Here is a 15,942-nt window from a genome sequence, read left to right as displayed (position 1 = left end):
ACTTCTTAAAACAATTATTTAGTTCAAGTTGAGGAGATAAAGCAAACAAAATGAATAATATCATTGATTTCCAGCACAGTCAGTCAGGTGGTAATTGAATGCCTGTTATTGAGAAAAAGGTAAAATTTAAAATTGAGAGAATCAGTTCATCATTGACAGCATACAAGATAAATGATCAAAAAAATGCTGTAATTGCAATTGCAGTATTACTACTGTAGTCGTGCTGTAAATTGTAATTTGAATATACAGTATCACCAGTGTAATTGAGTAGAGGTTACTGAGAAATCTATCAACCTTTTACAGTGTGCTTCATTTTCTTTTGAACTGACATTTTTGCTCCTGTCTTTTCTCTGGTGACAGAATTCCTTCAAAGGGTGACGCGAGGTGTTTGAGAGGGTTTAGGGACACTGAGGTGGGGGTCACAGGATGTTTTCAGGACAGTATTTTTTTAACATTCATAACAATGATTTTGATGTATTCGTGATTGAAAAATGTAAACAAACATTTCTTATTTTGATTTGAAAGCAGTATATTTAAGCGATGCCGATTCGGCCTAAGCTGTCCCCGAGTTGTTCTTGTGTGAACTGTCTCCAAACCCTGTCGCGGGGTGTTTTTGTCCCGCGGCGAAGGGGAAAGGGGCAGGTCAATGTCCCAGACTGCGGGGGTTACACGGGGATGCAGGCCGGCTGCGCCTCAAACAACACTGTGCATATACAGGACATACCGTCAACTCAAGTTTGCTCAATCAATAATGAAAAAGACAGTATGTATTTCTGCCATACAACAGCCGAAAAACCTTCTTGTTGTGAAGAGAGAGGGCTGAAACGATTATTCAACGTGGGGAAGAAACTACATTTGGCCTTTTAAGTTTGGTCTGAGTTTAAAGGGACTATACGGAGTTTAAAATTGTTAAAATTATGCATTTTCCTCCCCCTACATGTTCCAACAACGTCCTAATGTGTAGAATGAGCCCAGACCTGTTCACCGCAACTGCCTCTGAAAATCCTGCACTGTCACTCAAAAAGGTGTTACTTCAGGTCCGAATTGCCGTCATGCACGAGCTTAAAGGAATAGGCCACCGTTTTTACATACGGAGATATGTTCTTACCTTAGCTTAGACAAGTTCATTTGTACCTGTCTGGTCTTCACGCGTGCCTTCAGTCACGTAAACACAGCACAGACGGTGTCAGCATTTAGCCTCTCCTGCTCTCCTCTATAGCTCCAAACGAGGTGAAGATAGAAGCTACCAAGCTCTTACACGGTTTTCCTATTTAATTATGGTTACATGAAGTATGAAGTATAGTTACAGAAAAATAAACAATGCGGATTTTGCAAGCAGATAAAAAGGGGAACTATATTGTAAGGCGTAATAATGCCAGGAGTAGTTCGGCGTCCACACAGTAAAGTGAAGATATTGCTGCGCGGAGGTCGAACTACTCCTGGCGTTGTTACGCCTTACGGTACTGTTCCCCTTTTTACCGACTTAGAAAATCTACATTGTTTAATTTTGTGTAACTAAACATGGATCGTGTAACACTTCATGTAGCCATATTTAAATAGGGAAAACGTGGAAGAGCTTGGTAGCTTCTATCTTCACCTCGTTTGGAGCTATAGAGGAGAGGGGGAGAGGCTAAACGCTAACGCCGTCTGTGCTGTGTTTACGTGACTGAGGGCACGCGTGAAGACTAGACAGGTAACCTACAAATGAACTCGTCTAAGCAAAGGTCAGAGCAGTAGCCTATGTAAAAACGGTGGTCTATTCCTTTAATATAGAAGGTGCAGTTACACGTATGACCTGGTGTGGCAGTAGTGAGTATAAAATGCTGCATGAGATACATTTTTGACCAACAGCTTGCTAGCATATTAATCGCACAGTGAGTGCAGATGGGAAGGGAACAAAATACTTTTGCAGCAAAAAAAACTAAGAGGGCGACCAAAAACAACACCGGTAAATACTTTTTACATGTTTTCTAGCGTTAGCTCCTCCTGCATTGTGCTATTAGCCACATACATCTAGCCTACAACATGACATAAGCACAAGCTCGGAATTAGCCCCTATTTGGACCTGTTTTTTTTGTTTAGTCCTAGTTTGGACCTTGTTTAATGCTGGTGTAGTCCCAGGTTTTCTTTGTTTAGTCCAAGTTTTGTATTGTTCCAGTTTAAATCATGTTAGCGTTGTAGCTATACATTTGTTAACGTCACAGCTCTACTTCCGGGCACACAGATGTGCGAGAAACTGCAAAAAACTCTTTAATATTAATATTTCTGAGAGTTACTGAACGTACTTATTTATCAGGCCCATTAGCCAAAAATGATGTACCTACTGCTATAAAAGTAATATTTAACAAAATCGGTACATCCGGGTTAGTGGAAAAAATGCTAGCGCCGCAGCAGCTATGCTAACCCCGGAAGTAGCGACTAAAGTAAATATTACTTTTTTAGCAGTAGGTGCAGCATTTTTAGTTAATGAGTCTGAGAAATAAGTACGTTCAGTAACTCTCTGTTGAGTTTCAGAAATATTGATGGGAGTTTTTAATGTTTTTTCTGACATATTTGCCGGTCTGCCGGGACCCGGAAGCGGAATTCGTGAAGTCACACTTAACAAACATATAGCCTTCTGTTTTGACTTGGTTTCGTTGCTGATGTAGGAATACTTTGTTTTCCTAATTCAATTATTGTATTTAAACATTTTGTCAAGTCTGTGTGTAAAAATGTATGAACCAATGTAGACCATTTATATGCAGGGCCATGATAATAGAAGAATAGAAAACATCATGTTTGAAAGACCAACAGCCGCCACTACGAGGAAAAACATTGTGCTTTAACACAATGCGCGATTCCAACTTTATAGTACATAACACTTGATAGACTTCATTTTTTCACACTGGCCCCAAGCAGGTGTGTGTGCGTGTGTGTGTAGTGGCTGTTGTATCCAGGACAAGTCTAAACAGACCCCAACGGCCCCTCTCCTGTTGTCCTGGCTGGTTTGAACGTAGTGATTCTCAAACTGGGGTCCATGGGTGAATTCAATTTGATTTTGAGAACCCATCAAGCATTAAAGTGCATAGTGACACAACCTTTATTAAAACATAGTTAAGACAAAATTATATTTTAGATTTTTGGGGCAGCACGCTGGCGCACTCACTGCTACACTACAAGAGTAAAAATCAATCATGTATCTCAATCAGGTATCTTGTTTTGAGCGTTTTTCACCTGTTTAAACTATTTTTTTCCTGATCTGACCTGTTTACTATACTCGTTTGATGACATTTCAGACTCATTCTGAGGTCATCTCGCTTGAAATAAGAGAGTAAAACTGCAAACGGGATAAGACCAAATTTCACTGGCAAAGAAAATTACCTGAAATAAAGACAAAATGATTTGAAACTAGTGGAGTTGGCATGTTCTCCCTGTGTGGTTTCCTCAGGGTACTCCAGTTTCCCCTACCACTAAAAACATGTACAATAGGTCAATCATCCGGCCAGGTGTTTCTGACCATACATTTGTTAAGTGGTGACGTCACAGCTCTACTTCCAGGTCCGCATAGACTGGCAGATGTGCGAGAAACTCAAAAAAAAACTCTTCAATATCACAGTCAATATTTCTGAAACTCAACAGAGAGTTACTGAACATACTGATTTATCAGGCTCATTAGCCAAAAATGCTGTACCAGATAAATGCTAGCGGCGCTGCAGCTACGCTAACCCCGGAAGTAGCGACTTAAGTAAATATTACTTTTTTAGCAGTAGGTGCGGCATTTTTGGCTCATGAGTCTGAGAAATAAGTAGGTTCAGTAACTCTATTGAGTTTCAGATTGATTGTTGGAGTTTTTTATGTTTTTTTTCTCGCATTTTTGCCAGTCTGCTAGGACCCGGAAGCGGAAGTCGTGACATCACACTTAACAAACGTATTAGCCTGGCTCCACATCTGGAGATGGGTCCCTGAGCGCCGGCCCACGCTGGCAGCTCACCACTCCTGCAGCTCACCCCAGCAGCATTGAGGATGGGTCAAATTTCCCAATGGGATCAATAAAGTATAACTTCAATTTATTTTTGCTAAAATCTTTACCCAGTTTTCTTTAGTTGGACCATTTTTGTAATGTTTATTGTTTCACTTCTGACAGGAAGTGACATAGACAGAGGCAAACAATTTTAAACTGTTGCCGTGCCAACCATGCTATGTCAGTGGTATATGAGTCATATATGAGGTATGGAGAGGACTTTTGCTTGTTTTAGTAAGTGTTTTTTTATTATTATTGTTTTTAAAATTGCTGTGGAGCTTTACCTCTATCTGTCACTTCCTGTCAGTAGCTTAAAAGTTCAAATAAAACTTTGCTGATGCTATCCAAGTCATATTTTCACTTTAATGTCCGATCAGATCTCACTCGAACAAGAGAACATTTTTGGAATATTTACAATCCGAACGCACTCAGGAGACGGTAAAGAGTCAACTTATTTTGGACAAAGCAATACTGAAAACAGCTGATACGTGCAAGTATATCGAAGTTTACAAGCCAGTTCCACCGAGAGATGATTTATTTTATCATCAAAATGTATATAATTAGACCAAGTTTACACATACAGGACAGGGAGGCACTCTGCGACATGACAGTGTTTGTCCCCTACAGGCACCCATCCAGGCTGTCACTCTAACACGAGCTTCATCCTCTCACAACAACCACAACATCCTTCACCTGCCTGTCAAACAGCCGGGCACAAAGCACTGGTGCACTATATGTTGGAGAAGACTGACATCTCCAAACAGGAGCTGGGCCCACGGCAAGTCAGAAGATCATTGTGGAGTAAAGTACTCTCACTCAGCTTCATGTTTTATCAAGTATTACGTGAAACATACACAGATCATATTTGTAGACTTTATTGTCCCTAGTTTGTGGCCAACAGTTTTTCAGTTACCTTTATAAACGTCCTATCCCCCGCCTGAGCCAAGTACATTTTCTCCAGTTTGCACTCGGTTAAGGCAGGAGTTAAGAGGTTAAGATTGTGAATGGCCTGGACTGTGTTTAAATGCTGCCCCCTTTTGGCAAAGGTGCAGAACAAAGTAATTTGCTGTACTGAGGTGAGAGGCTGCAGGGAAAAAATAAATCAATTAGGCTTTCAATGGGCAACTTTTGTTGTAGATTATCGACATAGATGCGGCAGGAAAAACAATGTTGTAAGAATAAACTGTTATTTTGTGGAAGAAAAATAAGGGGGAAGGGGTGGGCCAAATTCGATGCTATACTGAAGCATCTAATTTGTGGCGTCTCTAATTGTATGTTTGCCTGGCACTACGTTGTTTTGTTTATTGTTTAAATGTTTGGTACAGCCCTGTTGTGACATTGGGCTATACAAAATAATTGATTGATTGAAATTGATCCAATTTTTGCGTGATGACACATTAGACACATGTTTTGCTAAAATATAGCAACATCCTACGTGTTTCCTAGTTAGCTAGAAAAGTTACCCACTTTTCCTTGGTTTGACATTTTTTGTGATGTTTATTATTGCACTTTTATTGAACACAAACAGGAAGTGACTTACGCTGCGTTCATGTGGACTGGGGAGCTCGTTTTCCTGAAATGTGACGTCATTGTCCCCAGTTGGTTTGTGTTCATGTGGTTTTTATGTGGGAAAGAGGAGATTTTGATGTCATCAAATATGTCATTTTTTTAATGTCATTTTATCATTGATTAGCTCTTAGCTAATCATTAAAAAAAATTGTTACCATCTCAAAAGGAAAATATCATGTAAATTAACTTTTTCTAAGCATTGATGTCGAGCATTTCACTGTTTATACAAAGCTGACATCAGACGATAAAAGAAGCTAATTTCTGCAGTCAGGTGCGGAAGTCGGGGGGAAGTTGATTTCCCGAGGACCACATGAACGCATCAATAGATAGTGGTAAACAATTTTAAACGGTTGCCGTGCCAACCATGTTTTGTCAATACATTTGTTAAGTGATGATGTCATCACTCGAAGCATGGTAATACAGCGGTTAGTGCTTGTGCTTCACAGCTAGAAGGTCCGGGTTCGATTCCCACCAGGGATGGGGCCTTTCTGTGTGGAGTTTGCATGTTCTCCCCGTGTCTGCATAGGTTTCCTCTGGGCACTCCGGTTTCCCCTACCACTAAAAACATGTACAATAGGTCAGGATGAATGAGAGTGTGTTTGAGAGTGCGCATGGGACGACGGATGGAAATAAGCCCAAGGCTACAATCCGGTGTGGCTTGTTCATTAACATGCACTGTCCCTACCAAATAAACCAATAAAACTTTAAACTAATACTTCCGGGTCCAGCGGGGCTTTAGCGGTATTCATTTTAACCTGCTGTAGGCAGGCTCTTTCTAAACATCTGATCACAGTGAAATATTACATTTACTCTGGATTTCCTTTAGTAAATGCTTTTCTGGCATTAATTATCTGATTATTTTTTTCCATTTTGTCTGGAGAGATGGTGAGCTATATTGTTCAAATTCAGTGTACAACCGTTTTTGGCCTTTATGTTGTTATTTCAGCAGGAGATTCAGATAAAGTTGTGGTTTTTTGCTGTTTTAATCAGTGGAACTCTCAACAGTTGGACCCGGAAGTAGAAAACTACTGTGTGGCAAGGCAAGGCAACTTTATTTATGCCGCACATTACGTACACCAGGCAACTCAATGCGCCTATGTGTGATGTCACATTCAACAAACTTATGGGAAATTAAGTGAGTCAAAATTCTATGGAACCTTCCCTTTCACTTATGTCATTAACTTATAATTTAAATAAAAATGACTTTTCCACCTAACTTTTCTTTTCAATTACTGCTTCCAACAGATTTTATCCATCTACTAAAGTCATAATTCATAATATGAATTATTTAATTAAAAACTATATTTAAGTGTGTGCACATGCTCTAAACCTTTGTCTGAATTTCTTGACCCAAATAGCATTCTAGTTTTTATTAATTATTATTATTGTTTATTATTATTATTGTTATTATTATTATTATTATTATTATTATTATTATTATAATTATATATTATTATTATTGTTGTGATATATAGATAGATGGAGGAGGAACCTACTTCTGAAGTAAAATGTACATTTGTACATTTCACCACAATGTTACAGGGCTCCCCGGAGACATAAGGACCAGGAAGGGGTCATCTGAAAACTGTCCCAAAACCTTAACGCTGAAAATGCTGATACTTTGCAAATGCTCACATTATTCTGCTGAACAAAATCGATATAAACCACATATTCAACAAAAGTTACCAAATCTGACTCAAAGTTATAATAAATATGCCAAATTCTCTCATCAATCGAGACCCCCTTTGTGACTTACCCCGCAGCAGAGCATCTCCCGTCCCGAGGGAATCCCGCTACACGTTCCACTCTCTGCCCGTTCCACCGGATGAGCCTGCTGTGCCGTATGACATGATGCCACTGTTAAACCTTCTTCTATGCCCGTTGGTCCTCTTCTCTCTTCTCCCGATCATATATGGTTCCTGCTCCTTCCCAACATCTAACCACCTTCCCTCCCTCCATTTTACAAAGCTCTAAATTAACGACACGGGCAGGCTCAGGCTTGTCCTCCGTAAACATCCCGTAATATTCCGCTTCGAGAGCACAGTCGGCCACATCAGTCTTTTTCACGATTGTGCAAATCACTGAACTATCAGCTACTGCAGTTCAACAAGTCAAAATGTTTTTTCATGCCATTTTAACCTCTTAAGCCCCGCCTACAAGCACATTGTCTCCAGTGATTATCCAGGCATTACCGAAACAGAAATGAGACGTAAATGAGGGTGAAAAAGTAACAAAGACACAATAACACAATGACAAAACCGCAACAAAAATGACTAAAACATGATAGCATAATCAAGGATGAAGCTGAGATGAGTTCTGTCGGTCTTAGCTTTCAAATTAGGTGTTACACTGCCCTATAGGTTGTAAACGCTCCAGTCAAGAAGCTTTTGGATTTCGGTAAAACTGGAGAAAAGGTGCTCAATTAAGGCAGGGGTTAAAGGACCAAAGCAAAACGACCAAGGATGTTGTTAGCATTTAGCCTCTTCCAATGTATTCCTATAGCTCCAAACAGGGGTGAAGTTAGAAGCGACCAAGCTCTTCCACGCACACAAAGACCAGACAGGTACGTATCAACTCGTCTAAGCTCAGGCAAGAACATATCACAGTGTGGAAGAACTGTGTGCCCTCAGTCACGCAAAAAGACCAAAGATGTTGCTAGCATTTGGCCTCTCCCAGTATATTCCTATAGCTCCAAACGGGGTGAAGGTAGAAGCGACCAAGCTCTTCCACGGGCACACACAATCAGCTCGTCTAAGCTCAGGCAAGAACATATCTCAGTATGGAAAAATGGTGGCCTGTTCCTTTAAGAGGTTAATCTGAACATGTGCAGCAATTTTGTTAGAGGAGGGAGCCTCCATTTCAACACCGTATGTTCCATTCAATTCAAACACAAAGTATAATTATTACGTCTTCACCAACTTGTGACAAAACCACAAAAAAAAAAGGGAAATATTATGAAGCCATTTTAATTGCAACTTGTGCTTTCCTTTTCTGCGCATTCTGGCCCAAACATTGCAATAATACATAACGGTCACTATTTATTGTGACCAAGGTGTAAACATTCGCGGCTCAGATCGTGGCAGCAGAAGGCTAATTAATACCCCCAACCCCTTCCCCCGCACAGGCCCCGCCCCCCTGTCCTCTGCTGGGACACAGGGAGAGGGAAAAGCAGCCACAAGAGAGGGAAGGTGCAGGCACAACCAGAGCTGGGCAGAGTAGTCAAAATATTCACTCAAGCAAGTAGTAAGTAACATCACTTTGAAATTATTTTACTCAAACAGTAAAAGTAAAAAAGTATTTGGAGTACCTGTTTGAGCATAAAAGGTCATTTATATGAAATCAATTGTGAGAAACAAAACATAAAATCATGTAGAATTCGCAATATTTCCAAAGAAAATTCCCAGAAAATACAGAAAAACTAAATAATTCAACAAGATGCATAAGACGAACTGCATCTATTTTACAGATGAAAATGAAGCATTTGCTGCTTAAATATTTACTCACAGGGGAAAAAGTGACAATTATTTGTACTCAAGTGAGAGTACAATACTTCATTATAATTTTGGTATAGCAGAAGTGAAAAGTACATGTACTTGAGTAACTGTGAAATGAGTACTGCCCACCTCTGAGTACGACACATGCTTCGGTTCTCAAATTGTGGGACTAGCGGCTAATCCTAACTCCTGAAAGCTTCAAGTTAACCATATCACGCTTCCTAGCCCTAATTTGTTTAGTCACGTGATACGAATTGACAAATTATCGGAACAAGTTGCGGCACAATGGCAAAAGCCAGTGATGCCAGTATTTCCAAACAAGTAACAATCAGATTTAAGTTACTTTTCCAATTACTGTGAGTTACTATTTCGTAATTTTGCTTTGGAAAAAATTAATTTCTTTTTGAATCTCGGCGAGTGACGTAATATAATGTGACAAGTCACGTTTTCAGCCTGAGAACACAAACACTGGGGAGAGAGATGGAAATACTTAGTCTGCGTCAGCTTTGTTGATGTTACTGTTAAAATGCACTTGAGTGTTGGTAAAAGGGTATGTCATTAGTGTGTTGTGACAGTGGAGATGTTGTCGGCCGCAGGCAGCTGAATGTAACTAATAAAGTAACTTATAATCTAACTTAGTTACTTTTAAAATCAAGTAATCAGTAAAGTAACTTTGTTGCTTTTAACATCAAGTAATCAGTAAAGTAACTTAGTTACTTATAGCTGGTCCCGGCTAAATATCCACTGCCTAAAGACAATGATGCAAACTTTATCATCAACATTGCTCAGCATCCTTTTCAGGCAAAATGAATGAGGCTGATCAGGTACTTTTCCAAATCAGGTAGAGCCAGACCAAAAACACAGGACAAACAGATCCAAGCACTTTCTGAAGTAGAAGAAGAAACAAGCAAATAAAACTGGATTACTCACATTTGAATGAGTAATCCATGAAACGAGTGAATGAAACAAAATGAGGACTACTATAACGTGATTAAAATGTTATTATGCCATCCAAAACGTAAACTACATGAGTTAATAACTGACATGAGGCTGATTTCCCCATACAAACAGGACTGAAAAAAATATGGCGCATTGCGTGTAAACTGGATCCAAAAAGATGCTTTAACAGTTCTCCGTACCATGACGTTGTCGTTGATGTCCCTCATGTGGTAGACCTCCATAGACGCGTCAGCAGAGGAGCGGTGAGGCCCGGAGGAGCTGCTGCTGCCGCTGCCGGGGCCCATGGCTCTGTCTCCCCCCTGCCCCGCCTGTCCCCCCGGGGGCAGCTCGAAGTATGTGCTGTCAGGCTCGCTGCGACACGAGAGGGAGAAGAGTCGTCAAGCACAACATAATGAACCTTACAGCTCAAGATTACGCTAGAACTCATCAGAAATCTGCCATAGATACGGATGGTATCTTTGGAATTGCACATGTTCAAAACAGCCATGGGGAAAACAATGAGAGGAAAAAACGTTCTCCCCTTACTCCACCATTACTTTACCAAATGCAGAATTATGAATATACTTTTCTAAATTAAGATAGTGGTGGAAAGTGGTTCAACAGACCATAAATAGATTAAAATCAGACAATGAAGATAATGTTTGCTTCATAGATACAGTACATACAGCATGGCGTCATACAAGGGGGCGTGGCCTCGTCGAGGGGGAAGGAAGTGTGTTTTGGGAAACACAATTTTTCACTCTTTTTAGCTGTTTTTTGGTGGAATATAAACATATTTATTACACAGAAATAAAGTCACATCTAAATCAAATCCACATGGATGTGTTTTCACAGCAGATTGTTCAGTAGTTGCAAAAACAGGCAGCTAGCATTAGCATGTAGCATGATGCTGAAATGAAGCATCATAGTTATGGGCTGTTTAACCACTTTTCTCTTCCCCATGTCTTTGTATCTTTGCTGTGTAGACAACTATAATATTCAGCATTTGTTACAGTTTTGGAGTAGCCTAATGTGTTTGTTAAGAGGTTAACTATGTTTTAGCAAAAATGTTGTCAAACGTGTCATTATGCACTTAATCTAGATCTTTCAAGAGCTACAATGTATTCATTGGTTTTTGGTATATAACATTGGACTACAAGAAAATTATGCTTCTAGTCTGGTTTTAGTACATTTAAAATGGGGGCAAAAAACTGGTGAGAGTCATATTCATTGTGCAAGGATGATTATGACTTACAGGGAGCTCCACAGATGCTCGAAGGTCCCTCCCTCTTCAGTCACTGTGGCCTGCGACATCTTAGAGGAGGGATAGTCCGGGGATGGGCAGCTCACTCTGTTGTAAAAAATATATAGTATGAAAATGTGAGTGTTAAGTGTTCACTTGTTATCCACACATCACATTATTACTCCATGAAAGCTGTGGAACTAGAATTTGTTTACCAAAATTTGGACCATATTAACCATTCCAAATGTCCATCCTCCCTCTTGCAATGTCTGTCAACAAGAAACAGTCAAAAACTCCCTTAAAAGCGATTAACATACTTGAAAACACCGCAGCTGATTGTCTCGTGGTTTAGGGCTGTTACGCCTACAGAGGCAGGTAGTACTCAGTAATATTTACTTGTACTTGAGTCACTTATTCAGGGTTTACGCGGGGCATTAAAAAGCATTAAATGTCAGTCACACACTGGATTCAAACTGGCATTAAATCTATATTATATCTATAAAATGGCATTAAAAAGCATTACATTTGACTTGCTTCTGTCTGTTTTTAGAGTAGTAATATTATTCAGTACTTTTCCATCCAGGCAGGCCTGAAAACATAGGCCTTGTAAGTAAACACACCTTAAACACACACACATATAACAACAATACTGGGTTTACATCAAGAATTCGAGGCTTCATCTATTTTTACAATCCTGTTCTCGCTCCCTCTCCTCCATGTGCGATCGCGCCAATGTGGTCCCCGGGAGATGTTGCGCAGCGCTGCGTCTGGGGGCCACCGAGGCGTGCACAGGCCTGCCCGCCTCACTGCGCGCCACGGTGCATCATCACCTCCTCCTCCTTCTCCCGTGGCCTTTTCGATTCAGGCTGCGCCACACTCTTCGAAAGGACCGCGACTATTATGCACAGAGCGCCACCGCGAACCACACCAAAAATCCTAACGCGTTCGACAATGACGCGCTTTATAAGACCGGCACAGGCCCATCCGATCACGCACAAATCACGCGCTATCCACACCAACCCAGCGCTCCCTAAGACGTTCGATTCGTGAGCATTACGAGAACATGGAAATCCGTCCATAAAGAGAATCATCTTACAGCGTGATCTACGAGCGCGCGACATGCCTTTCATTTCTTGACGGTAAAGTTCCATCGGTGCACGCTCTTGTTGACACACGGCTGCAGCGTCACATCGCCCCGGCAACACCACGCACTGGGACCCCTGCACAAACTGTGACAGAGCACCCTCCCTTAGCCTTTAGACGTAACACCACGTCCTCATAATATAGCTTGACCGTGACTCCTGCGCTTTCAGCCAGCGTAACGCCCCTTATCAGGAAACTTCGCCCTGATCAATACAAGACAGTTGCGTAAAGACATAATAAGACACCGTTTTGGCTTTTCTTTGTGCGCACTTGGCCACTTTTACGCAAAGACACAATGATAATAACTCTCTCTTTCTTTAGATGATGGGTCAGGCCTACTTGGTGAGCTGTTAAAGCACCAGCCTTAACCGAGAGAATAAGGCCAATTTATCCAATTCAGCTTTTCGCAAGTCTAAAAGCTTAATTTGAAAGCTAAGACCTACCAAAATCATCTAAACGGACCGTTCTCCTGGCGTTGTTGCCGTGTTGTCTCTTTTCGTTTTTGTCGCTGTGTGTTTTGTTTCTCTTTTGTTGCGTTTTTGTCGCTCTTTTCTGGCTTTCTGGCTTTGTTGTTTTCGTCACACGTTTTTTTTTTTTGGTCGTTTTATCACTTTTGTCACTTTTTTCCAAGAAGAAGCCTTTAAATTTGGGGTAAAGCCAAACTGGAGAAAACGTGCTTCAAATTAGGCTAATCGATTCTTATTGTTATTATATTTTTTGTGCACGAACTTGGCTACACGAAGGAGTCAAAGTCCTAAAGGAAGTACATTCTGAATCTGATGTAGCCAATAGGAAACGGTCCTCGTGCATCATGGAGCAAACATGATTGATTCCCCGCACCACAAATAGACAATTTTACACGAACCCAAGTGAAAAAAAAAGATAGCAAAGTTCTCGCAAGTGCAACAGGCTCAAATAATTGACTTGGGCCTCGTATCGATGAGTCTGGAAGATGAAAACAGAGGGGAAAATGGCGAACGATTTGTTTACGCACAATAAAAACAAACAAACTAACGAACGGATTGGCAATTTATTCAATGGGGATCAATGGTGTACGACGCTGTGATGACCCTTAGAGTCTTTGTTTTGACTTTGGACATGCTCTTGTCAGCTACGGACAAAACAAATAAACAAATAAAACAAATCTTTGAACGCGTGCTGGCAACAACGCGTTTTTATAGACTGCAGTCTGATTTGAGCTGGCTTGGTTTAGTTTTAAGATTGCTTTACACATTATAACAAAGCAACAGACTCGATATGCAGGCCTCCTCTGCCGCCTCTACGCGCGCTCTTTCCTCTCCCCCTCCCCTGGCTCCCGTCCCTCCGACTCGCTCCCAGCCGAATGACGCGACGGGTCTGTGCGCCTAATTGGGATTCCTCCTGGACCAACTCCTTTTTTTTTTTTTTTTTTTTCACTTACCATCAGCACCACCGAGGATTGTGCTGGGAATATGTCTTTTCAATAAATAGGTTCAGGGCTATAAGCTTGACAAACGGCGCATTCATTGTTTTAATCCACCGCGGAACATATCTTGTTATGTTAACGACTGTGCGTAATTACATAAACCAGAATTTGAAATGCCAATGGGGGAAACGCCTTTGTTTTATTGGTTGTTGTAGCCTACAGTCTATATCTTAAAAACATTGGTATATTATCTATCTATCAAGAGCAATGCGCAAAGACGACAAATAACTGGAAAGGCCCTTCACTGGATCTTGGACATTCATCTTCGATAAGAACAAACTCATAGTCTTGCGAGGGCCTTCTCCGCGCAAAGCTCGCCAGCCTTTTAGCTATAGCCTATTATACGATGTTTGCACTTCACCTGTGCCTTCACCTGTGCCAGGATACGCGCATCCATGACAACACACACAAACCCACACAGCACAAGAGCAGAGTGTGTGTCCCAATCAAAACCCAAATATCTCTCCAATCGAGTTCAATGAAAAAGCAGACGCGCTATAGGCCTTTGCTCTGTTTAATTTGGAAGAAGAGAAAATGACAACAATAAAGCGTGATGGATTGCACATTAGCTCATAAGCATTTTTCCCTCCGCATTGATTTGAACGCGTAAATGAGAGAAGAATGTGCGCATTTTGCTAATGGCTGTATATGTTCGAGGGCTTTTACGCATGAACAATAACGCAACAGGATGATCATTCTCCATATCCTTATTGTGTCTTCTTTCTTTACGGGCATCACCTCGTGTTGCTTTTTCATAATTTGACTTAAAGGCCCATTGAATACGAAGGCCTTTGCTCACTGTGCAGGCCTTGTCCTTGATAGTTGGTGCGTCAAATTGATTAATAGGCTCATTTATTCCATGCGTAAAGCACAGATAAAACGCGACGAGCTTTGGAATCATCGGTTATGAATTTCAAAATCACGTACCTTGCTCTTAATGTTAGTATCCCAATCCAAGAACGCTGAAATGACGCTTCGAAACAGTTTTCAGTTTATTGCGCACAGCATACACAGCAAGCGAGCCTCCGTCAAAAGAACAACAAAAGATAGCCCGACTACATGGATTGATCGTTTCGGATGATATCACTCTGGAAGTAGCCTAACGATTTTTGCAAGGAAAAAAAAAACACCCATAAAGCCCTGAAGTGGAAGAAAACAAGTGATTTGCATGCTGGTCAGAGCAGCGAAGTGTGAGGCGGAGAGGGAGCCCGAGGAGGCGCTCAAGGCTCAGGAGGCGGTAGCGCGCTTTGGGCGCGTTTAAGCGGCAAAGCTGTGTCCTCACAGCTGGCACAGGGCTCTTCGCACTTGCTATTGATATCCAAACAAGAAACATTGTGATTGCCTATTGTATTATGAAATTTTCTTAACCTCTTAACCCTCGCCTGAACTGAGCGCAAATTCTCCAGTTTGGCTTTGCGCAAATCTAAAAGCGTCGCAAAAAGGCGTAAAAATAGCAAATGAGATGAAAACGAGGATGAAAATACAACAAAAGAGCGACAAAAACGTGACAAAAAAAGCAATGAAAACGCAACAAAAAACCCCCACAAAAGAGCACAAAAAGCAATGGTAAAAAGAGATTTAAAAAAGTGATGATAATGTGGCAAAAAAATGACGAAAACATATTAATAAAACCAATATAAAAGTAAAAAAAAAAAAAAAGTGACAACAATTCGAAAACAACGCGAGGGCAATTATCTGTTTAGATGCATTTTGTGGATTTGGATAAAGAAGAACATGTGCTCGGTTCAGGCGGGGGTTAAGAGGTTAAAGGGCATAGACCGTTTGACTTTCTTTAATGTGTAAGAATGAATGTCATGACTAACATTGTGAAGATGGGGATGATAGGCTAATGGCTGATGTGTAGATTCATCAATTAATTATTTTTACATAAACGCATCACAATTATGATGAGCTTACATAAAGTCATCATCACACATTATAACATTTCGATAGCTACTACCAATGAAACATGAGGCTGTCGCCTATAAACAATGTGTGCGTAACATAAAATATATGTAAAATAACAATTCATGAAAAGCGTATCAATGCAGCAGTATAATAACCCCCTTTGCACTTGTCTTGAACGCTT

General features: G+C 40.8%; 1 protein-coding gene across 1 annotated transcript in view; it reads right to left on the bottom strand.

Moving 5' to 3' along the window:
* Positions 1 to 15,942, bottom strand: part of tp73 (tumor protein p73) — a gene marked incomplete at both ends in the record, with an annotated part of 51,829 nt that overhangs the window by 31,982 nt on the left and 3,905 nt on the right. Inside the window, 2 exons of the mRNA XM_079558059.1 lie at positions 10,203 to 10,374; positions 11,258 to 11,353. Of these exons, the coding sequence (XP_079414185.1) occupies positions 10,203 to 10,374; positions 11,258 to 11,353 (268 nt within the window). The remainder of the gene's footprint in view (positions 1 to 10,202; positions 10,375 to 11,257; positions 11,354 to 15,942) is intronic.

This window comes from Gobius niger (genome assembly GCF_951799975.1).
Source record: "Gobius niger genome assembly, chromosome: 6".
NCBI lineage: Eukaryota > Metazoa > Chordata > Actinopteri > Gobiiformes > Gobiidae > Gobius > Gobius niger.
The sequence above is the reverse complement of the archived record's forward strand: the minus strand, read 5'-3'. Positions and strand labels throughout refer to the sequence as shown.